Here is a 25,226-nt window from a genome sequence, read left to right as displayed (position 1 = left end):
TGACAATTTGCATGGTCAGTCTGGGATATACTTGCTCTGAAATCTGCTCACCTGGCAATGTCTCTCAACTAACCTCATCAACAAGACTGAAGTGTCAGCCTTCTCTGCTCCCACAGCGTTTCAGTTATGAGCTGTTGCTTATTTGTAAGGTTACTCCCCACACCTTTTGTCTCCTGGATTCCTCACTCTGGTTTTAGCCAAGCTTTAAAATACAGACTTTATGTTTTCCTATTTTTTAAAGTTATTTTGATGCACTTAATATGGCCAGTGAGGAGTTTGTAAATGCAGGCCAATGCTCCTGCATTTCAGGGCAGCACTGCTGTTAATGCAGCTAGCCTGCTTTAGCAGAAAATGTGACCCATGATTATTATGCTTTGAAGCATTAGGACAACAGTGAAAATTAAGTACGCACTTCAGTGTTTTGCTGGGGAAAGCACTGAACGCTTCAGGGAACAACCAGCTAGGAGTTGTATTTAGATACATTAGTGCCATTCCCAGAGGTAGCACCAACCTCCCGAATGCTTTCTGGGGCTGTCGGCTCCTTCTTGCCTAAAAGCCACGATGGGGATCATCCTAATGCAAAGCCAGATTCAAATGCAGCTGTCTGGCTCAGAAGGTGGCAAAAATGAGCTTAAAATTTTCTTTTCTCCCCCCACTCAGAACTGCTTATAGCCCAACAAGTACTGAATTTGCCATGTAACAGTGCTTTTTTCTCCCTTCAAATAGCTGCACTGTTTTGGCTGCCAGGAATTCTCAATGTAAAATTTTCCTCCCGGATTTACACTTTAGCACCTTTCTTACAGAATGGACCTGGCAGCTTCTCCTTTGACATTTGGCACATTAGCACTGTGCTCCTCAGGCAGATGCTAATGTTCTGCCCACCTCTCAGCAACAAAAAAAATTACACGTACATCCCCTGAGCTGATGGCTTCCACGGACAGCAATTCTGCACCAGGTTCCTCCTGGGGACAACACCCCTCCAAGCTCCAGGTAGCCACATGGGAGTTTCTTTACTGTACGATGATAAGAGGATTGCTGTCTCAGAGCTGTATTTCACGCACAAAGTCTCTAGAGAGCTGACCCAGCTAAAATGCTTCACTCACATGAAGGGGTCCCATGCACTTACTGCAAGTTTCAGTATTCGTGTAGCCAACAGAGGTCAGTGCAAACTAAATAAATGTCTGTCACTGAGCCTTTCACTTACAGACTTAGTCACTGCCCTGGAGAGAAACTGCAGGAATTGGGGCAAGTGCAAGCATCGACTGTTCCTTGCTCCTTTCCTCTGCTGGACGTTTTGTCCACGACCTAGAGAAACTATGGATAAGCCAGTCTGCAGGCTCTGGCCAGTGCTGGGCTTCTCTGCATCTCTCCGCTGGCTCCCCAGCTGCAGTGCAAAGGGTTTCTCCCTGAAACAAGCTTTCTGTCTCAATGCCCTAAACCAATGCAGACCTCTGAGCAGAGCTGTGATCTAACCCGCACCTCTGTGCAGTCCAAACCGCTTTGTCCCTGAAGGTCTTTTTATTTTCCTCTCTCTTTTTCACCCTTTCCTTCACTGCCACAGGGACAAGAAAGGGAGCTGCTCAGCACCTGTGGAGATACCTGCTCTCTGTATTGCGCTTTTCAGTTCAGACACATCAAGAAATCCAGAATGGTTTCTGTCTTCCTTGCTGAAGATATCCTAAAAAACAGTTTAAAGGCAGATTTCAAGCCCATATCAGCATTCGCCAAATTTACTACTACATCTAATTATGTAGGATGCCTTCTCTCCTTAATAAATAGGCTGCAAGGAAGTTCAAGAGATGAGATGGGGTGACCGTGACAAGGGACACCCGTTTCCAGAAGGCTCAGACAGTATGTTACTGTGTAAGAAATCCCACAGTTTTGGGTGGATGGAAGCCTTTTTGCTCAGTCTCCCCGGTTTATGTGTTCAGGCAGCAATGGGAATATTCACACCTCCACTGACAAAAAGATACTGTCTATAACGTGTGAAATAAGCCAGGAGTTCCTGAGTCCCAGAATGGTGTGGGGTCATCTTTCCCAACGCACGGTTGAAACCCCACAAGCCACACTTGAGGTGCTGTCAGTAGGAAGAGCCCCATTGCCAGATGGGGAACTAACACCCCATGTCCTAGGTGGCCTCAGACCATCTCAAGAGGGATGAAACACAGTAGAGCCCACCCAACCCTGAGACTTCAGGAAACCTTCCTGTCCTGCACCGAGACTAAGGGAGAAGAACCTGACACAGAGAAGCTGCCATGCATGCTCTGGCTCTGAATTTAGGTGGGACCCTAAATACCAAGCTACTGTCCTCACTGCTTCCAGACCTAATGCTTATCCTGGAGCAGAGACATTTCTCCCAGTTAAGCTTTCATTGGATCTTACACATTTCCACTACAAACTGCAGCAATGAGGAAGTGATATTTTTCAGATGACTGTTCAAGAACGCATTTCAGCTTAGAAAGCTTTTAAAAAAATTGCCAGTGGTAGCACACAAACAGAGATTTCCATTGAATTCTGAGCCTAATTGGCCTTCCTACCTTTTCCCACTTTTCCCTCAATATTTCCTGCGCCCAAAAAGCCTCGGCTGCTCGTTTGGAGCACTTTACACACACCACGCTTCCTGAGCTCTCAACCTTTGCATGAGAGGATGGAAATCTGACCCACTAAGCAAGCAATCTTTGCAATGTTTTTCCCCCCATTGCTTTGATATCACAGGGCATCTGCAACCCTGCTGATGAAAAGCCCAAGAGTAAAGTATAAGCAGAGAAGAGAGCAGCCCCCGTGTACCATGTACTTAGTGAGACTTCGCCAGAGGCTCCCGAACTCCTGCAGTGTGAGCTGTCCGTTTGAGTTGAGCTGTGCATATAGTTAAGAATTGAACAGTTAATGAGAACTAAACCTGGCTGTCTTCATTCCTGAGGATGCTGCCTTCACATAAAGACAGACATAAGATTCAGTCTCTTCTGCCTGTTACTTTGCTGAGAAAGCCAAGAGTTTTTCTGCTCTCAGTTATGCTGAAATTCAACTTCTTTGGCACATTGTTCAGCTGCTCATACCTGTGCTCACAAACAACAAAAGGTTTCTATTTATACAGTGCATTTAACCACAACGGAACCCGCAGCGATCGCTTCAGTTGACATTTAGCCTCCGAGCAGAGGCCCCCGTGGATGAACATGACCCCGTGCTCCAGGTCGCATCTGCACATTGCCGTGCCTCTGCGTGTGCGGCAGCACGCTATTAGCTCTGGCTGGATCCTCCTGGAGGAACAGGCACTGAAGGAGCCAAGAGCATGAGGAGCCAGTCCCGATGCCTCCTGCCAGAAGGCAGCAGCGGCCTTTGAGCCACACACATGCCGCATGTGAGAAGACACTTCCCCACCGTGAGCTAGCTGCAGGAGCCCAGGGGTGTCAGCAGACATCCCCCAGGGATGCTCGAAGGACTGTGTCAGTGGACCTGCTCCCTTCCATACATCATCTAGGAGTCCTGGGCAGACATGCAGCACCTCACCTAAGGCAGCTGGGATGGCAAAACCTCCCTGAAAGCAAAACTCATCGCCAGTGAAATATAAGCAGACAAGTGCCACTGCCATGAAACCTGAGTGAAAAAAGCTGATCCTGTCTTTGCAGGCCAGGATAGGTCACTCTGTGCATGGATTCTATGCAGCCCAGAGAATGAAAAATCCATCTTGAATTAAAGCAGAGCAGTGGCTTTGTCAGTTCTTTGCACGTGCCATGCATTCACAGCACCCACTTAGCCCAGGAGGGGCTTTGGAAAGGGGGAAAAGTCTCTTTCACTTGCTATATGCAGAAAGCTGGAAAGAGAGAGGGACTTCTGGTCATTTTTATTCATTCCCTGGCAGTTTGTAAATGTCTAAAAATGTCACAAAGTTATTTCAAGGCATGGAAGAAAAGAGACTGTGAGTGAGCAAGGGGGAGAAAACACACAATGCAGAATTTATGCTTTCATCAAGGAGCCTTCTTGTTCTACAACGGCCAGCAATGTATTTCCAGTGTTGTCTTGTTAACAGTAAAAAGACTGCGTGATACATCTAAATGGGGAATGTACACTGGAAAGGATGAATGGCCTGCCAGGCAAGCGCCTGTGATTTGGTGGTGACAGTGCTTCTCCCCCTAACGCCAGCTTTACTGGCAGTGCTAGCGGCCTGCTCGAGCTACCATCACAGGCCAGCCTGGTTGCAGCTGTGATGGAAATGCTGAGCTATGCCTCAGCTCTGTGCTGCCTCCTTGCCTCAGGTTCTGCGTGGGACCTGCACCCAAGGGTGAAGCTTAGCCAACCCTGGGCCCTGCAGAGGGCAAAATGAGAGCCAAGAGTTAGCTGGTAGCAGAAGGTTGACCCTCACCTTTCAACAGACACACCACAGCCAGGGCATGCACGGCAAAGTCCTGCACAGGTTCTGGCACAGTTATTTATTGAGGACCGTGGCTAATATTTACTTGCAGATTCTCACACTGGGATGCTCAGCTCAGCCGTAACTCAAGACAAGGATGGGCAGCACCAGGGAAGTTTATTGCTTCTGCTGAAAGGATACATCCATCAGAGCTAAAATGCCTCTGCATGAATCGAAGCTGAATCTTCCTCCCAGGCTGGTCATTTCATCTGCAAGGATTGACAAAACAGACGGAGTTAGTGAGAGCAAGGGGGGTGACAGAGGCATCAGGTCACCATTTGGAGGGAAGGAGGACACCAACTTGGAAAGCTCACGTAGCTAAAAAGCCCCAGCTCTGGCTCAGGTTCTCAAACAGCAGCAAGGGCTACATGCCAGGCTCAGGTCCACTGAGGGAGTGGGATGTGTCTCAGACATCTCTGCTGCTCCCTTCCCCGAGGACAGGTGCCCTGTTTGGGCTCACAGGTAGCTACTCTGCACAGTCTCTGCCCACCTACCTGCCCTGATGGAAACTTTTCCCTCTTGAAATAAGGGTAAGGGAAATGACAGTGACAAGAAAGGCCATTTATGCTTAATTAACAAGTCCTAAGAGCGCTTTGAGGCTTGTGTGTGACTGAGTTGGTTCGTGCCCTCTGGCTGTGCCCCTGTCTCATGCTGTTTTCGAGGTGGGCAGGTTAGGAAGGCTGGGAAATGCTGAAAGCCAGCTTGAGGCCTCTGCAGAGGAGCGATGCAGGCCAGGGCTGAACTGGGAGAAACTGGGTGACAATGAGGAGAGTGGGAGGCACAGCTCCCTGGGGTGCTTACTGGGGCAGCCCAGCCAGGGACTGGGTTCCTCCTGCAATTGGTGGGGCATGGAGTGGGAACGGGTGTTCATGGGGGCTGCAGGGACATCCAGGAGAAGGGCAACAGCGGGTAGGGTAGGTCTGCAAAGCAGAGGCTATCCCTTGGCAGAACTGGGAGGGGGAGAGGAGGGTGAAATTTGGCTGTCAAGCAGATGCACAGCTTTGCTGACAGCCATTCCTTGCAGAGTCTGTTAGCACCTGGTCTGGATTGCGTTGCCTTTTTCATGTGAATATTGCTTTGATTTTCTTTAAAAAATAAAGCCAAACTGTTGTGCATGTAAAGGCACCCTGGTGGAGGCACTTCTCATTTTTCAAGATCCAACAGTGCAGTAAGCCACACTGAGGATTTTTTGAGGACCATCAGGACACCACTAAATCCTGTCTAATTTACACTAGACTAAGGATAGAGAAGCACCAATGACATTAGCTGAGTTGTAAAAGCTTTACCTTGCAGGATCACTTCATTAAGGAGTTGTTGCAGCTGCGAGGCATCAATAGCTGAGCCCTAATGCAGAATAAAATGCAAAGAGAGGTCTGTGAGCATAAGGTTTTCTCGTGTGTCACTTTTGCCCGAAACTGCTTTACTCATGCATGGTGGTAACCAAGAAGAACCTCTGTTTATATCAGAGGAGTACCAGCACCCCCCCCGGGAGCATAACAAAGCCCTCCGTGCTGCTGGGCCCCTCTTTGTCCTTCCCCACAAGAGTTTGCAGGGGAGTTACAGGCACTTCTGCCACCACGGACTTCCCTCTGAACTGTCCATCGGTGAACCTGACTGACTGCCTCCCTCCCGAGACACCCTCAGGGTACTCAGCATGGCAGCCCATGTTAATTTTCACCTTCATGCATCAATAAAACTACCAACTGCAAGAAGTCCATTGTGCAAATAATTGGCAGTGATTTTTTTTTTTTTCGCTCTTGACTAAGTCGAGGAGTTCTTTATAAGAGTTTATTAAACCATTAACAGCATCTCCGGTGAACACACAGAGTTTGGCTATGAAAGAGCAGGAATCAATTACTCAAATGCTGACTGATGTCTGGTTTCCAAATGCCGTGAAGGGAAATGGAAAATATGCTGATGAGAGGGGGGAATACCCAAGTCTTTCTAATTGCTTTCAGTAAATAAACAAACCAAAGCCAAAAAAAAAAAAAAAAAAAAGTACACATGCAAGCCCATCACCAGCACAACCATAAATCTCCAATCCTCTGCTGATATATGGGGCTAGCCAATCTATCCTAGCTGAATGTCCCATTTTTCTGGGGGTTTTGGCAGTTCAATCAATACTGTTTTCAGGGTATCCGCTTGAGGATGGAGCTATATTTCCAAAAAACATTTTTCTAAATGGGTTTGTATCAACATCATAGATCAGCTTTTCTTTTTGCAAATCCATATGCCTTTTTTATTTTTATTTCCCAGCAAGATGTTTTAGATAGGATACCTGCTTAGTGTATCTTAGGAAGACAGCCTTATAGGAACTGTCCTGGTTCTGTCTTGATCCATCCTGAATCAAAGACAAAGTATGCACATAAATAATTCAGTTACAAAACAACTGGAGGCAGAAGCCTGCAGATCCAAACAGCACATTAGAGAGGGCAGGGAATGTACAGAACAGGCTGGAGTTTTGACACCCCAAAACTAAAGTGGACTAGGAGTGCAGCTACTGCAGTGAAGGAAGCAGCATAGTTTGGATGTTAGCACTTAGTATAACTACGAAGGAGCAGCTCAGGGCCTGAGGAAGACAACAGAACACGTCCAGGGTGGACTTCAGCAAGTCGATACATAAGTATAGAGATACAAAGCCTGATCCTTATTGATGGCCCCCGATTGAAATCACTGGCTTAGGGCATGTGAAAAGTCATGTGAACCATGAAAATAGAGCAGGAGTTGACCTTTCATTTCTCGTGTACCTTCTCAGCCCCAAGGCAGGCTTGACTGTACCTAAGCAATTGCAATTCAATGGTTAAGTGATTTTTTTCAACCCTTGGGCGAGGAGGAGATCTACCAGGCACTAAGGAGAACTACTCCTCAACATTATAAAGTTTCCCCAAAAAATCTAAGCCTAAGTGCCAATGTGTCAGCTCTGTGTGAGATAATTCACACCAGTGAAGCTCAAATACCTGAACAAGAGCAGAAAGTGTGGGTGCCATAATTCATCAAAGTCAAAACATTGGCTAACGAAAACAGCTGAGTAAACTGACAGCTTGTCAGTGGAAAGAGATAATACGCCACCATTTACACTACCCCTCTAATGGGGCTTAATTGCGGGCTGGAAAATTAATCACAAGGAAAGGACTCTGTTTCATGTTCTCCTGAAGCAGCTTTACACCTTTTGCTTCAAAGACCTGCACTGAGTTTGCACTGCTATAAATAACAGCCTCTCAGTGGCAGGATTTTGCAGCAACCATTGAGACAGCAGCGTGGACTGGACCAGCTCTGGCAATTTGCACATTTCACAGCGAGGAAGTCCAGCAACAGATGGTAGCTGGGCTAGACAGGCTGAAATGTGGGTTAAACCAGAGGCGCAACTAGTTTTGAAGTGTAATTTCCCTTACGTCTGTGAAGATATGCTGATGAAAATCACAACTCCTCCGCTTTGGGCCTCACCTCTATAGACTCCTGTGCTTTATAGGGTGCAAACACTTAAATGAAGCCATTCCCATGGGGAAGGCAAGTATGACCCTGCTCTCAGGTGTGAGGTCTTTTCAAAACAGGTCAAACTCAAGCTGTGACTTTTTCATCAAAGCTTCCCCCTCTCGCTTCCTTAGATACATAGCCATTTTACAGACATTGCAAGAATTTAGTATCTTTGAAATGCTCTCCCCCCTGCTATATTTGGTGGTCAAAGTGTTAAAGGTAGAAAGGTGAAAAGGACAGATGGACAGGCTGACAGAGGGACTGTATAAGATACGTTTCCTTCAAAAACCAGGCTCTGAAAGAGACATATGTGAAGAGGAAGGGCTTCGTTGTCACTCCCATCTCTCCAGAGAGGTACCCCAGGTTGGTGACCTGCTGTCCCAGCAAGGTCGCAGGGTGCCAGAGTCGAACTCTAGGATGGGTAGTGGGTGGTGAAAGGAGAGAAGAGCAGAGCGGTGTCTGGTACGTAGGGAAGGAAGAAGAGGAGTCAGTAGAGATGGCTACCGAATGGTCAGGTCTCTGGAAACCATTCACCACCACCAGTATCTACATCAGTTTTCACAGACTCTTACCATCGGCAGCACTGGGCTGGGCGGGGAGTTTGGGTTCCTAGAAAAGAGTTACAAGAGTCAAACTGGGAGAGAACGGGCCTTTTCAGAGCACTGATTTGGAGATGTGGCAGAAGGCAGCCACCAACAGGAATGCTCACCCAGCCCTCAGCCCCACAAGATGCTCAGCACCCATACTGCCCAGCCTGTCCCAGTCCAGTCAAGCCTGTTGCCCCAGTCCTGGGTCCCTCTGTGCAACCAGGCATGAGCAGGTCTGAGTCTCTGGCTGCTCTGGGGCCACTGCTTTCCCCAAGCTGGCCCTGCTGGCACCAGCAGCAGAGGAAGGGTAACTTGTCTCACTCTGAGCATGGCAGGATTAACCTCATCACACAAAAGACAGGGCTGCCCTGCTTTGAGCCATATAAAATTTTCACCTGCTTTCTCTTTGCCTAATTTAATAGTCAGGAATAAAAATAGCATCTGGGCTATTAAAAGGCAACATCTTTTAAATGTCTGCAGACTGCCTGAAATTGAGCCAGGGTCACCGCTCCTTCTGAGACTCACTTAGTAGCAACATTCAATACTTGAGTTTTGCTTTTGGTAGAGAAATTAGGCAAGCCAGATGCTATTTTTATAGCATCTGCACTATTACATAGGTGAGTGCTGCAGAGACCCATGGGAAGGGGATCCCCAAGCCTGACCTAGCTCAGGAAGGTCTGTGAGGGTCAGAGGCTCTCCTGGAAAGTGCTGCCTCCCAAGGCTGAGCCATCTTGTGCAGGACTCAACATGCCGAAGGCAGTCCAACCCAAAGCACAGACTCCTCGTGTGTGCTTTCCATAACTAAGGGGTTGCCTTAGTTGGTTCTGGGCTATTTTTGCCAGAGGCCAAAGCCTAGAAAGCAATCTCATTATTAAGATATGGGCCTATGAGGTAAGAGCTGCAATCACCTCCAGTATAAAGCTTGCTGAAGGAATTGAAGGTCATTTGGTAAGGCTGAATGCTGGGGCTTGTTCTTTATGTAAAGCACACCGAGGTATTTTTGTGCAAATGTGGTAACAGCTGCCTTTGCATGAACTAAGATACCATTTTTCCACTAAACTTATCTTCAGGGCCCCTCTCATACCTACAGAGAGCCCTACCAGCCTGTTTATGAGATGGCTGGGTAAAAGGATTAAGGCCTTTTACTGCTCTTTGCTTTTCTAGGTCCTGCTCTGAGCAGAGTGGGACCTGATCCATCTGGTGTCCAGCTGGCATAACCTAAGAAACTGCATAAGAGCTGTTGAGAAAAACAAGCTCTCAGTCCTCCTTTTGGTTAAGAGAGATTTCCCCACAATCGGGGCAGGGGGCATATCTCACAATTATTGCTCGCTTGTGTGGCTCTTTGTACCAAAGCTGAGACCCTTGGTGGCTGCAGAGGAGCTATTGCCCTGTTCTGCAGTGGCCATCCCTATGCATCTGACTATACGTCTGATCCCCCTTAACATGGTGCTTAGCATTCATCTGCATCTTCCCAACACGCTTCTAGAGTACATCAAAAGCAAATTGCCACATTAGTTATCTTGACATTAAATTGTTAAATCCTGGCACACTCTGAGTCTGGGGCCTTTAAGGAGTACTCATCAACTTACTTGTTGTGGTCTTGATTCTTCGTGAAAATTCGTAAGAGAAATTCAAATTCTTGGTCCTCTGTTGTAGCAGGAACGACACCATATGTTCCTGGGCTCAAGATAAAGTAGTTGGTCACATCTCGAGTCAGGGAAAAATTTTGTTTCAGAACTTCAGAGTTCTCCTGAAAGAAAAATATAGCCGGCTATCTCCCCTTCATGTCAGGAACCAAAGTAAATCAGCAAGTGCACCCACAGCAGCCTTACATTCCCACAGCTCTCTAAATATACACTGCATCTAACATGCCTTAACCTCCCCAAAGGCATGAAAAGTCCATCCAGGTGACAGACTTTCTTCAAGGACACATCAAAAATGCACAAGGGTGGAAAAACTGAAAGAAACAGAAGGCAAAATGAATGTAAGTGGCTTTGAAGAGAACTTCAATTAACATTAAGCAGACTGGACTTCATGAAGGAATCAAGGATGAATACTCCTACTAAAACTTCCCTGACATCTAGCGTGACTCAGAGAGGTCAGAAAGCTCACTAAGCATCTCACCCAGATGACAATGCTTCAGGAATCACAACCCAAACCTTCCAGCAAGTGTCACAAGAAAACAGAATATTCTGATCTTTCTTCCATTATTTTTGCTGAGATGAAACAAATATAATGCAACAGCTATTACTATGATGACATGTAAAGATAGCATAATAAAAAACCCTTACTAAACATATTCCCCAAAATACATCAGCATGTATAAATTCCATTTAGAATGGTTATACAGCATGGCAGAGTTATTTAAGAGCCATGCCTTTGGGAGACAATAACATAAAACCGCTATTTTGGGGGAGAAAAAAAAAAAAAAAAAGATGACTACTGTTACAGACAGCTGGGAGGTATGTAGACTGCCAAGTATTATGGGTCGGATCTTGAGCAGATAGAAATGGGCAGTGCTGCAAAGAAATAAATGGTGTAATCCTTTTTTTACTTTGGGGTCTCATTCCACATTCCTTCTGGTAAAAAAGCAGCAGCAGATTAATATCTCAATGGAGTCAAAACCGGTGTGAGATAAGAATCAGCCTCTATGCATTGCTCAGCTCTATCACACAACATTAAACTTCCCTCACAGCCACGTATTAGTGTTCCACGTCTATATTTAATCAAAGGCTTCCTAGAGCTATCAGATATGTCCATTGTGGTTTGCATCCTTGCCTGCACTGCATTCCCCTCTCATCCCGCCAAGGCAGAACACTCTTTACTTCACAGCAACAATTTGATGCATCTCAAAAGGTACTGAACAATGAATGACACTGCTAATGACTAATGGCAGTGAAAGCAGTTCAGGGAGGAAGAGCCTAAGCCACATGAATCTTCACAATTGCACTCTCTTTGTGCAGAGAATACCCCTCATAAACTTTTATGCAAAGATGCCACCTCTGACTGCCCTCAGGCACTGAGGCTAGACACTGAGAAATAAACCCAGGGAATAGCACTGTACACCTACCCTGCTTTTAGAGCCTGGACTTGGTTTTTGCTCCTACCAGGGCAGGACACTGGGCTGGCTGTGAGGAGCTGGTAGATCAGCTCTCATGTTAAAATACCAGCTGTGTCCATAGGAGAATATTTTCTCTGGGAAATAAAGGAAAAACTATTTTCTCTGTTCTCTGGGAACATACCAAGAGAGAGAAAAACTAAATGAATGCACCTGAGCATCAACTGGAGGGGAAGAATGAAATTTTAAATATAAAGCAAGAATAGAGCAAATCTGTCCCCTAGTCTACTTTCCGATTAAACAACCTCTTTTCAAGTTCAACACCTATGGCATCACCTCCCAGTGAGGGTCATTTCTGTTAAAATGGGTAACCAATCAAGGTGGACACGCATCATGGAAGAGCACGCAGGGATCTCCATGTGTGATGACTGTTGGGGCACAGCTCATGAGGGTGCTGGAAGGAGCAAGTTCCCCATTTTCCAGGAACAGCAGATCTTTCCAAGTGGCACACTTGGCCCCATGGAGTCCTGCAGACCTGATATCTGCACCAGGCAGAGGATCTCCTTGCATAGGGATAGTGAGTTCTTTCTGGAGAGATGCTTTTTTTATTACATCTTTTATTTTTCAGACACTGTTTTTTTTATGAGCTACAAAGCCATGCTCTTCCTTTATGAGGAGCCGTTATCAATTATTCAAAGTCTGGGACTAGGGCAAGCCTCTCCAGTGATCAGGAGAATGTGAAGTTAGGGTCATAGCAATCTTTGCTTCCTTTTATTCTTCAGGTTAAGAACAACCCCCTCCCACCCTCCTCAGCCAACAGTAGAAACACTTTGGAAAAGGCTAGCATCCATCCGCACTAGCAATTGTGCTTTTAGTAAGTCTGGTAATGCTCTGACAACAACTGCCCTTGAAATGGCAGCTCCCTGGACAGTCACCAAAAAACCCCAAAAACAGGGAAATTGTAATAGTGGTCCCAGGTATCTGAGGGGATTACCTCTGCACTGGTCTTGAGCAAAGCCTTCCATGTATTTGTAAATGTGTTTTGCATGGCATTTCTGTGGTAGAAAATGGGTGATGAGCAAGACAAGCCCATTTGGGGGAACAAGAGGCCATTCGCTTCCCTACTAGACCTGGAGTACCATTCAAGCGCTGTGGCTAGGGCTGGCTGTCATGCCTTGTGCCAGGCCAGCAAGGCATGTCACAAGTACCGCTGGGCACAGAGGATATTTTCCTGGCACATCTTGTAACCTCGGGACTCCCTGAGTTTCCCAGGGCTATTTTGGGATGCTACGGAGCTAAAAGTTCAACCTTTCATCTCTTAAGACATGAATAAAGCAAACTAAGCCTGCCTAACTCTACTTTTCCTGCGATATTCTACAATAGAAGGCATCCAGAAATTCACTCTAAATACTGACTGCTCTCTTTTTACAGCCTAAAAGACAATTTGGTCTTTCACTTCCATGTACAGATATAATAAGCCACACAGAAAACAACAGTGCCAACATGATACCTGATTGTGCTTACCATGGTGATAAAAAAGCCAATCTTCAGGTTTTTTGCATCCTGCATATCCTTAGCATGTTTTTGCATGAGTGAAATGACTACATTATAAGTTTTGGGGTCATAATCCGGCACTTTGAAAAAATACTGAGGGTTCGTTGAAACTGCACCTGCTGAGAAAGTGTTAATAGATTAATAGTAGCCACATAGATGTCCCAGCAGTAGCCTATTGTGTAAGATCTTGCTTGTAGGGACCCAGAGGAATAGGTAGTTACTGCTCCAAGATCCTTTCAATACAACAGAGCACTGTAGTCTCTATATTGCCAGTAGGAGTTGAGGCATCTGGAGTTAAACCGATTGCACATTCTAGAAATCTCTGGCAAAGTCATGCAGATTTCCCAACCCCTCTACATCTGCTTCACCTACATGGCACACTTGCCCTGAGGCAGAAAACAGTGATTCTTAATCAGCCGCCTGACCCAGTGGCTGAGCTGAAAAGGATTGTAGCTTGGAGAGCGCAAACACATAAAAGAAAATTACAAAAAAAAAAAAAGGCACAAAAAGTCCAAAGCTATCCTCCCCTTCTTTCCTGTTAATGTTTGTGGTGGACAAGAGAGAGTGTTGAGCAGAAGAGGGAAAAGGTTTCTTCTTGGCCAAGGTTTTGATTAACAGGAAGCATCCCTGATAAGAGAGAAGTAAAATGCCCAAACTGGGGAAAAAGGACTGAGATGGCAGAATCCGCTTAAACCAGTCTAGACTTTAAGCTATGTAGCTGTGTTGGGTGTTCTCGAAAGCTGCAATTTAGCCCAATTGTACTTGGAGAGGAACTTTACTAGAGGGCTGGTAGAAAACACAGCTCCAAGGAAATTGGCTCTGCCCACACGCTCTCAGTTCAGCCCCTGCACCTCCTCGCTCGGTCCCAGTGCCCATGGTGTGCAGCAGCACAGGCATTGCTTTGTTATCACCCATTGAGACACGGTGATGAAGGTTATGAGGAGGAGGCTGAAACCTGTAAGCTGAAACCTGTGTTTGCTGCTAAGTCATTGTTGCAGAAAAAAAGAAGCTCCTTCACTGACCACATGCTACCATTTTAGGTTAAAAACACAAAACCTGCATTTGTAAAAAAGTAAGATAAATTAAGAAAAGGTAAAAAAGACAATTTTTTTTTTTAAAAATACTACTAATAATCAGAGTTTGCAATGCTAGAAAAGTCCTTGCACAGGCAGTAAAACCAACGGTCTTAACTGCTCAAAGGCATTTCTACCTTTGAAAATAGAGCTCTGTAGCTCAATTATTTCATTTCATATCCATTTAATTTGTGAGTATTTCTCACTCTGTAAAATCAGCTACATATTTGCCAGACCAGCCTTTCTGATGAGGTCCCCAGTAACACTTACTGCAACTGACTGAAAGAAGAGAGGCAAGCAGATTTTGATTTAAAGAGTTCAGGGTTTCTAAATCATAAGTCTCCTGCTTTAACTCAGCAGCCAGTGCTGGTGCTTTGTTTCTGCCTCTCCAGCTGATAGGTGTTGTAATGGGAAAGGGCAGGCATTAACAACTGGCAATCAATATTTCTGCATTTCAGTGCTCAGAGTGAATGTTTGACTGTAAGCACCAGTGGAGAGGAGGAGAGAATTCAGTGACTGCAATGAGTGTTCATTACCTGGGGAATAGCTGTTCCTGCCTGTGGCAAGGGCTGGACTCCACAGGCTGACGTGCCTTTCCACAGACCACGTTGTGCAGTGCTGATCTCCAAAGTCCAGAAACGCTGGGGTACTGTTACATATATACAGCCAGGAAAACTGCTCCCGGAAGTTTTCACAGGACATCCTGCAGAGAAGGAGAAAATCTCACCTTTCAGTTTGAGACACCAACCAGGTACTCACCCACGTCTTTAAAGGAGGATTACAAGGAGCACTGCAGGCTGTAGCTGAGCTGGCTGATACCGTGCAGAAGTCATCAGCTTTCAGTGCATTTGGGCTGCCCTAACTATACCTAAAGCCCCAGGGAAATTACAGGACATGTTCAATGGTACCTAGGTGGAGCCCTGCTATCTCCAGCACATCTCTGGCACTCTACCTTGCTTTGTCCCTCTGCAGTGTCTTGCCCCACAGTCATGCTTTTCTGAAGCCTGCAGTGTCTATCTCACACCAGCCTGCTGTTCCCTTGCATTCCTCAGAGCCTTGTGGGGCAAGCGTGCACTTTGTGAACAATAATAATACCTTTTCCAAAGGACTGCTCATACACGGCTAAACTGGATCCGAGAGTAATCAGAGGCAGTGAAAAACCACAAGCACCCGCAGAGCGGTCAAGTGCAGAAGCTCTATGACCCACTCAGCCACCGGTCCCCTCCGAGCACCAGCCAGTCCAAGGCTCAAGCTAGGCACTTTTAGGGGAGAGGCAGTGTGACAAAATGACTAGGCCTCAGCCAGCTGGATTTCTACTCCTCTCGCTTTTCATTTCTTTCACCAGCTTGTTTCTTAATATTGGCCAGCTCCATTTCTCCAGGTCTTGTTTCCTCTGAAACCATGGGATCAGGACAACCTCCAGTTTGCTGTTTGCACACAGCTAGCACACGGTGCCTTGAGCCATTCCTAAGAGCAGAGAACTGCCTAAATGACTCTTTTTCATAATGAATATGAACAGAAAACCTGGTAGACAGGAGGATTGGTAGGGAAATACCAGAATTCTCCATCATCCTTGTCTCTGAGGAGGGCTTCTCTCCATTTAGGTTCAACATGGTCCCACTGAGGAGAGCTGTAAACAAGAACAAAGCAACAAGCAGATGTGAGGCACAATTTTCCATCTCTCTGGCCAGCCCATTCCTCTAACCAGCCCGTTAAGTTATGAGGGATCAGGAGGGGCGAGTAAACCGCACGTTGGGAAGAGGACTGTGCTCAATACCTTCATAGCCAAGGCCAGCAAACAGAGCTCTGCACCTTTGCTGCGCCCAGGTTGCCCACCCTGGGATGGCGAATCCCGCCTCTGCCCTGCAAGCCCCAGTCACCTGTCCCCATGCTGGAGAGGTTAGTGAGGTACCAAGGCATAGTGCTGATATTACACTGACATGTAGAGGGCACATTAGCCAGTCAAATGTGTTGCTTCCAAGCAGCATGTTTATAATTAAGTGATAATTGTACTTTCTGCAGAGTTTAAGATAAATAAACAGAGCGTGAATCTATAATTTATTGATTTATGCAGCTTACCTGTGAATGCGCTCTACTGACATTTCAATTACAGTTAGGATTATAGTTCACCCTTCCAAAAAATGGGAGGATGCTGTCTGAGCAGATAGCTATTATCCCAGCCTTAAGCGTGTCTGCACCACCCGCCAGCCCATCCAGACACAACACACTAGCCTGACTTTTCTCAGCAGTGAAGTTGTGAGTGATCCTAGCAACAGGGAGAGGTGGGATGCTATTAAATCATGTACGAGTGACACATGAACATCTCTCTAGTCAGGATAACACTGATGCAATTCCACCAGGAAAACTAACATCTATTTATTTACAAAACACTGTTGCAGTCTTCCTCTGTATCATTCCTTTCCTCAGAAAAGAGAAGTTAGCTTATACACACAGCAGCAAAGTGGTCCTTGCATCCCAAAGCTGCGTGCAGGATCCAAAAGATCAGTTCAAGTCACCCAGTGGCTCTTTACCTTTGCAATAACCAAGGACCCTTTTTGTCTCTCTGTGTTAAATACTGCGTAAAAATACTGCCCTAGTCTCATGGACTCTGCTAACCATCCTCTTCCCAGATTTGGACTCATGGGAGGGGAAGAAGGAGCAGGAAGGTGGATGCACGATTGCTGCAGAATTCTATAGAAGCAGCCAGCCAGCACCTAGGGGCATGGCCAGAGCTTACTCCGGGTAATAACTCTTTCATCCATGACTTGTCTGGAATTACCCACTGGGAAAAATGTACACATAGACAAAAAGATGCCTGAGCTAGACCTAGTGAGGAGCACATATAAAATCAATGCTGCATTAGTTTTTCCCTGGATTGGATTTCTGCGGGCAGTTGCTTTGCAGATGGAAATAACGCTTATAATGAATTGATTTAGAAATGTCTGCTTCATTATAATGGATGCAAGGCAGAGGTCCTTTACAATAAGCCTATAAAAGAGTGATCCTCCTTATGAGATTAAAGCTTTAAGACCATACTCATCACTCCAGGGCCCCTTCCACTCCCCATGGCCCCATGGATTCCAGATCCTGATTATATGTTTCCAACCATTCTTGTAGCGTATCTGTAAAGAGGAAAGTAAAATAAACTCAGTCACTGCTTTTTACAATTGTGATACTCACTGAAGAGATGGGTAATAAAATGGATCTTCTTCTATACCTTGGAGACCTGGTTTAACTTCTGATCTCATTTGACTGCAGCTAAAAATCAGTGTCTTTTGCTACATCGTAAAGGAATGAGGTGTGAGAGAAAACTGTGCCCATTTTGCTTTTCAGAGGACAGCGAATAGCTCACACGGAGGGAAGCAGCAGCATTCCTGCCACACTGCATGACTTCAACAGCCTTGGGAAACTCCAGTGCCCAACTCTGCACATCTGATTCTGTGAGTCAGCAAAGGCAGAGACTTTGAGGAACGAGGTCACCAGACTGCCCGGAGTGAATGTCGACAGTCAGCACGGAGAGTTGATGATAAACAGAATCTGTGGCTCTATATCTACAGTACTGCGGTTTCCAACAGCTGGAGTTTCTGGTGCTTTTCTCCTCTTGCCGTCACTGGTTTAAGCCAGAAGCAGCTCACTTTCGCCAGTGAAGCCAAAATGGTGGAAGTGGAAAGGAGAAGCAAATGTTTTGTTTCTGGCTCTCCTTATGCACACAGGCAGTGTTGGAAACAAAGGCCATGGCAGTCTCTTCCCAGGCAAAGTCCCAGCTCCTGGCCAGCCTCAAATCATTTCCCCACAGGACACCCCCCTGGATGCCTCGGCACTCCTGTAAGGTGAGGCAAAGACTGTTTCGCCTCCCTGCACTAATCGCAAGTGGCAGCAAGCTGAAACAGCCTGCTTTCTCTCCAATAGGATTCGGGATCCTTCCACCCCTGTCTTGGAGAGAGCCAGCTGGAGCCTTCTCTGGAGCCTGGCAACCCCATCCTTCCATTTTGGAGCCTCTTGGCTACGAGCAAGTATCCTCCGAGAAGAAGCACTCAGACTATGATAACGGCACCAAGCATGCCATGGCAGGAGGGGCTATGAACCAAAGCCAAGCTCATACGCGAAACCGTTATAGAGAGGGGGAGAAGGAAGAAAATAGCTTAGGGAAAACACATCCCCTTTCCAAAGTACTTTAGGTTCTGAGATTAAAATGTGTTCTAGCTATCTTGCTTGACAGCATAGCCATTGTTTGGTTTCTTTCTTGGCCTTGCTCACTGTTAACTCTCCCTGTGTGCACTGCAGCTTAGTGAGGTAAGCCATGTTCTGACTTCTGGCTGTAAAAAATCCTTCATTTCTTTTGATTTGTGTGATAAATTAGTCCTGTTTGCAGATCAGCAATATTAATATCTAGCTAGGAGAAGTTCTGCATGAGTAGAACAGCTTTAAAAGATGGAGAAATACTGTTCTTGAACCAGAGAGTTATTTACTTTTCACACAGTGATTTTTGGCAGCTTGGGATTGAGCTGAACAAATGTAGATTTGCATATGACAAATCCCACAATTTCAGCCAGTGCTTCTATTCCCATTTGAAACAGAAAAATGAATTTTTTAAGAGTCGGCATGGAATTAATATCCCCAGAAATGCTGTATTTGCTGTTGAAGTGTCCCAACACAAAAGTGAATTTAAGTTGCATTTTTCCGTTAGAAAAAATTATAGGATTCAGATATCCTCCCTTTTCCCATTGTGGCAGAATCCTTCCATCTCCTGGAATTTGAACTATGTGCTTTCAACAATCCCTCCTAAGGGTGAAGCTAATTAAAATTACTCTGAATGGAACAGCAGCATGACTGCCCTGTAGTGGATCACCCATGCAAAACCACTAGACAGGAACAAGTCCTTGATCTTACCTTCACAGCTCCTGTGACAGTGTAGGCGTGACCCTGTACAATCCCATTCCTCAAGTCTATGTTCCTCCTCGGCTGCCGAAGGGAAAAAGCACAGCTTTTAGCTCTCCGCCACACTACAAAGGTATGGCCATCAGCAATCAGAACTGTCATTTGGCACGGCAGAAAAAGCAACTTGGTTTTGACTACAGCAGTGTCTCAAATACACTGGCTCCAGAGGAATGTGACTATTGTTTCCACTGCAGCCATAAGCAGGCCAGTAAATTTAACAAAACTACAGGTCTTCGCATATTTGCAAGTTCTTCAATGGTCCAGAGCTGCTGCAACTGCAGAATGATCTGGACTGTGTCACTGGAAGAATTTCCCTGCCACGCACAGCCCAGTATCAGCCACCTGAGCTGAGGGGCTAGTCCCTGGCTTGTTTGCAACAGGCGAGCTTCGAGTCCTACTGAACCAGGCACTACAGAAGCAATGTCACACGCTTTGCAGTCTTCCCTTACACGTTGTAAGGGCAGCCTTAGCAACCTTTTAGCAAGATACTTGCTGAGCATCACAAAGCCTTTTGCAACTTCCCAGCATTAATACCGGTAGCCTGCAAATCACAATGCGATAATAGCACCCTCTTGCAGAAGAGACCTGCATTTTGGCCTTGCCAGAATCGATCACAAAGCTATGAGGCCAAAATCAGCCCTGCTGCAAGAGGATACCATTCTATCATAGTGGAATTAGCCAGGAGAGAAGCCACAAGACCCCTTTCTGACAGACCAATCCATCTACATTCCTTACTGCATAACCTTACCTACTTTTTTCTGCCAACATCTCTTCAGGCATCCATAAACTGTTGCATGGAATGATGATGGACTTCTTTTTTCACTCAAATGAGCAAACTTTACATAAACATGGTAAACCCACAAAGGCATGCTACTGGCCCTGTGACTCACCTGGCCTGAGGTGCTACACCCCATCAGACACTGAGATTTGTCAGCTGCTTTCAGTATCTCCTCCAGATCAGGAGGGGGATCCTTCAATGAAAACCGCATTTGGATGCCTCCTGTGAGGTCTACTAAAGCATCAGAAAGGTAACCTCCATGCAAGTTCTGGTAGGAGCCCCGAAACCTTGTTGGGGGGAGGGGAGGAAAAAAAAAGTTAATTAGTCCTTACACTGTGTTTTAACCAGCAACGTACAGCTATGGCTTCCAAAATGGACATGTGCATCGATCGAGACAGTGAGCATGGGAGGAGCCTGGGGTGTGTAGATGATGGGGCCACGTAGTGAAAGGAAACGTGATTGAAATACGTGGCCAGACACAACACAATCCCTGTGGGATGAATGAGGCAAAGAGGGACTTTTTCCTATGTATTCACCCACATCTGAGGCAGCTATCTAGAGTCATTTACAGACGGTGAAAAATAATAAGGTGCATCTCATGTCAACACAGATGTTTTAGGGAGATGAGCTGCATCTCATCTTGAAGTATCCAGTTTCCTTCTTCTGAACAGGGGGCCAAGGGTGACTAGTTCAAATGGATGTTTCAGATCAAATGGAGCTGAACTGTTAGTTTCTACATCGTATTTTGTCATGGCTCTTCAAAAGACAGGCCAGTGTCCCTTCTGCAAATGAGAAATAGGAAGGAGAGAGAGGTGAAGGCATTTGCCCATGCTCCCAAGGCAAGACAAAAATAAGTTTTCAGCACTGTTCCCAATTCACTCTGCTGGAGTGCAATAATAGGATAATAATTTAATATTGCCAACACAGTCCTTGTTGCTTTTATCGTGTGCTTTTTATTGAGACAGCAAATAAGCTGGAACATGCCGTACTTAGAGCAGGTAGAGCATGCTGTTAAACCGTACCATACACGCTGTATTTAATGAATGTAATCAAATGAAGTCTGCGGCTAATTGTATTTTGAAGGGTTGTCCTTGTCCTACACTGATGAAAAGAATTTGTCATGGGCACCGGGGAAAAACTTCTCAAACGGGAATCTCATAAACAGCATCGCTTGCAACTTTAATTTAATAGAGGTTTGGTTTGCTTTGTAATTAAAATCTTATGCAGCAAATTGATACTGAATCCTGAGTCAACTTTTCTGAGATATCTCAGGGCAAAATGCATCCTACTCCTGAGTCATTCAGATGCTGCTTTAACATTTGCTTATTCCTGACCAAATCTGCCAAAATAATTAGCTCTTTTCTCCAGCTCCTCTTCACTGCATTGCAAATGTTACACCAGCTTGATGTAGGGCACGCGTACCAAGTTCCAGCCCTTCATACTACCCCTCACACAGGAATTTCTCTTCAGCATATTTAATAATGGGCAATGTTACAGATGCTAAGGGACCACACTCTGATCCCTTCAGTCCTCAGAGGATTTTTTTTAAATTATTATCTCCTTATTAACCCTTCAGTACTCTGGGGACCCAGCCAAGAGTCAGAGCTCTCTGTGTGAAGTGAGAGCTGACCAGAGACTCACAGGAGTGCATGTGTTGTGCCCGAGCATGTTCTTCAGCCATGCTTCCTCTCATTGCTGGCTCCAAATATCTACATGATCTCTGATTAGTGATTGTAAACAGAGGTAATCCATGCTTAGAGTCTGCACCTTTAAACAGAGGAAAATACAGAAAGGAAAACAGAGGCAAAAGAAGTCTGCTTAAAGTAAGGAGGAGATGCCCAGCCCCTTTTGTGTCACCAGCCATTGCCCCGTTCATTTTACTCCTCAGGTGTTAACGTCCCAGACTTGGACTGAGTACATTTAGGTCTTCAGCCTGAGACCAACATCTCCAGGTTACGTTGGCCCTGTGTTTGCATGCAGCCACAGTTCCTTGCATAAGCACAGCACAACATACACCGCCGCTAGCCTGAACTCCTCCCTGTGTGCTTTGCATAAAGCAGAGGGTGAAACTACCTGTGGAAAGCATTCGGCACTGGGTGAAAGAATACAACAGGTATATTTACTTGGCATATGCTTTTTCCAGCAAGGATGGCCAGAATTCATTTGACGTTCGAGGGTGTACAGACAGGTATCTTCCATTTAGGAATGGCAGTCGGTCATCTATCACTACGTCCACCCAGTCTCCATATTGCCAGAACTGGAAATAAAATTTTAAAAAAAAAGAAAAAGGAAAAGAAGAGAGAGAAAAGAATGAGCCTTTTTTAAGAGCTAATATTCATGCCAAGCAACAGCCTCCTGAAATAGCACAGGAATTAATCTAAAGCATGGATATATGCAAGTTGTCTCCTGAACTGCTTCAGGCTAATGGTCCACATTGTTAAACAAGCTACCAAGTGGCTGGATTTCCCAGTGGCAGGGGAAGTCATTTGGGAATATAAATAGTCCTGCAATCAGTGGGAAGAAAGATTCAACATGGGAAATATGCTAATATTCTTGGGCGATAGCAAGCATTCAAGATGATAAAGAACAATCATGCAGATGGTTCAGTGAACCTCACTCCTCAGCTGCACTTGGATTTTCCCCTGCAGCACAGCTCTTGGCCAGAGGGCCTCTGTCATGATCCAGTCTCTAGATTTTCTTTCCTCTGTGTTTCAATTAAGACTCTGACATGCTGTCATGGACAGGGACCGTGTAGTGACTAAAGACTGTTTTGAGGTGTTATCCGTCTCCTTGATAGATGAGGAGGACGCAGGCGGTCTCTCCAGCATGTGGACAGAGCAGGTGTTTCTCCAGCTGATCCAGCTGATGAAACCTTTCAAGGGAGAAGATAGGGAAAGAGATCTGTGGGGATGAACTAAAGCAGCCATTTCCAGAGTCATTAGCAGATTAATGTAGCTTAGCATGATTCGCAATCATAAGAGGCCAAGCTCTTATTTGCAGTAATGCTAAGGACTCCAGTGGAAGTATGCCAGCAATAGATTTAGTCTAGCATGATTTTATTTCAACAGCTTTGGTCAATGAAAAACCCTGAAATGAGCTGTTCTGTTAGAAAAGCACAAGACCAGATCTCCCCAGCAGCAAAGCAGCTTACAGTCTGCTAAGCCGAAAGCAGGTTTGATCCTACTTAAGTTCTGCCTCACCCCAGCCTTTCAGTCCCTACATTAGCAGTGGCAGGAGGTGGCAGGGTTGGACTCCCTGAACTTGAGCTCGAGGAGTGGTTTGAGCCTTCTGCTTGATTTTGGCAGGATGAGGTTTTGAGGAAAAGCCTGCCGATGGCTCTCCTCTGCCCAAAAAAGAGACAGGCAAAAGGACAGTCCAAAAGGAGGTGTCCTTTAAGTCACCTAACATGCTCTCCTGTCACCAGTCAACACCTGGCAGCAGGTCTGTATGGAGAAAAGGTGTGATGTCCAGCCACACCTCCCCACGGTGCTTCATGTGCAAACACAACAGGTAAACAAGGATAACAACACGGAACTGGCTGTGGGGATTAATGCAGTCCAAACACACTGAGTGACATTTTTCTAAAAGCCAAGTTCCTTGGCCATCTTTGGTAGGGAGCTCAAGCTTGGAGGCCTTCTGAATGCAGCACTGTATTTTTCTTCAGCTGGGTAAAGAAAGCTGCTTTGTCCTGACTGCCACAGACTTAAAGATCATGGTCTCACCTGAGCTCACAAGGAGAGGAAAAGCTACAGTAGGAATGAGAAACCTCATGGAAAAGTCCTAGGATGCTCTGGGAGTGCAAGAATGGTACAGGAGAAGCCATTCTCCCCCATATGCCTTCAGAGATGCCCTAATGCCTTCACTATCTGGCTTGAGAGTTTGGCTTCATGAAATGTCTTTATACCCTCAGGATTTAAAGTACTGCAGATTGGAACGTGATAGTAAGTGAAACAAAGAATCCCTATGTAGGCAGGCTTCAAAGAGGGAAGCTCTTCATTTCCACATTAGTGGTGAGCCTTTTAAATCAGGACTTTGTTTTCCTTGGCTTAGAAGAGGAGAAAAAAGAAATGGACAGTTGCAAGATGACAACACCACACCTAGGGTGCTGCTGGTTGGAGGGGGAATACTGTGTAGTTATTTTGCTTCCTTTTTCCCCTTCCTCACGAGGGACCTTAGAGAAATCCAGCTCTGAAATTGAGCAAGGAGAAATCCCATGCCTTTCAACCACTCTCTTTTCCATGGTATTAGAAGGCACCTTTTGGATGTATCCTGAAACTGAGGTCTTGACCACTTATGGCCTTTAAAGATTTCATCAGTTTCCTCCTGAGAGCAGGAGCATTAACGCTCAGGGTGGATCCTCCCTGTTTTGAGTTGATGCACTGTGCCATAACCCCCTGTAGTCCCTGCAGAATATTTCTGGGTTTTTCCCAGGCTGAGCTGCTGCTGCTTACTGTCACAACGCGTGGCACACCCTGCCTCACAAGCATCAGAGCTTCTGTGGCAGAGAAAGTGATTCCTATACAAACACAAGACTAACTTAATTCCTGGTAGAATAACATCATTGTAATTATTGCCTAGATAAAAACGTTACCCCTCTTAACTACAGCTGATGAAGTGCTTAACACCCTTAATTCTTGCAGCCAAACAGCTAGTGTTGTGCAGGAAGACTGGAGCAGCCCTTTGTATTCCTGAGATGCAATGTGCTCCAGATCCAAAAGGGTGAAAAAAAGTTATAAGCTAAAATTTTTATATTAGCGTATGATATGCCTTGTTTGTGATTTTTCACTGAACTGAGGGCTGATGGCTTAGCCTGTGGATGGCAGTAAAATATCTTTGATGGAATAATTGAAAGGCATTGCCGAGAAGCATTTCCATTCAGAGTAGCTTTCTCAGGGGTTTATTGCTCAAGGAAAGCCAGAAACAGTTGCATTGATTTGCAGATGAGATGACAGGGAAAACATTTTCAAATACTGTAAGGTATTTATACTGCTTAAGATTTAAGGATTGCTCCTAACTAATCTTTTCAAAGCTCTCATGAAAGACAATCTAGCTTGCATCCTTTTAATGTGTTTTAAGCGGAGTGGTGTCCATTCAGCTGGTTTATCTTATACAGTGCACCTCTGCATGCTGGAAATGGGCCAAGACAGAAACATCTGGTATTCCAAGGGGCAAAGGCATGGAGCAAAATTTAGGTTGCCCACAAGATAATCCTCCTGGTGCTGCTCCATGAGAGCTCCAGGGGGTGAAAGAAGTCCCACTGCCAGAGCTCTTTGTTTGGTACTGAACTGCATATAACAAAACAAAGTTGTGAAAAAAAGGGAATGATGAATGGCCGAGTATATACTGATTCTTTCTA

General features: G+C 45.6%; 1 protein-coding gene across 1 annotated transcript in view; it reads right to left on the bottom strand.

Annotated features, from left to right (window-relative positions):
• The window catches only part of LOC126052814 (calpain-13-like), a 50,550-nt gene that overhangs the window by 5,505 nt on the left and 19,819 nt on the right, over window positions 1-25,226 (bottom strand). The window contains exons 5-18 of the mRNA XM_049834014.1: window positions 21,994-22,127; window positions 19,983-20,157; window positions 19,045-19,116; window positions 17,191-17,276; window positions 15,710-15,784; window positions 14,691-14,857; window positions 13,052-13,200; window positions 10,059-10,219; window positions 8,455-8,491; window positions 6,687-6,749; window positions 5,695-5,752; window positions 4,550-4,617; window positions 2,788-2,856; window positions 1,600-1,678 (exon numbers count right to left, since the gene is read on the bottom strand). Coding sequence (XP_049689971.1) covers window positions 1,600-1,678; window positions 2,788-2,856; window positions 4,550-4,617; window positions 5,695-5,752; window positions 6,687-6,749; window positions 8,455-8,491; window positions 10,059-10,219; window positions 13,052-13,200; window positions 14,691-14,857; window positions 15,710-15,784; window positions 17,191-17,276; window positions 19,045-19,116; window positions 19,983-20,157; window positions 21,994-22,127 — 1,393 coding nt within the window. The remainder of the gene's footprint in view (window positions 1-1,599; window positions 1,679-2,787; window positions 2,857-4,549; window positions 4,618-5,694; window positions 5,753-6,686; window positions 6,750-8,454; window positions 8,492-10,058; window positions 10,220-13,051; window positions 13,201-14,690; window positions 14,858-15,709; window positions 15,785-17,190; window positions 17,277-19,044; window positions 19,117-19,982; window positions 20,158-21,993; window positions 22,128-25,226) is intronic.

This window comes from Accipiter gentilis, chromosome 30 (genome assembly GCF_929443795.1).
Source record: "Accipiter gentilis chromosome 30, bAccGen1.1, whole genome shotgun sequence".
Lineage (NCBI taxonomy): Eukaryota > Metazoa > Chordata > Aves > Accipitriformes > Accipitridae > Astur > Astur gentilis.
The sequence above is the reverse complement of the archived record's forward strand: the minus strand, read 5'-3'. Positions and strand labels throughout refer to the sequence as shown.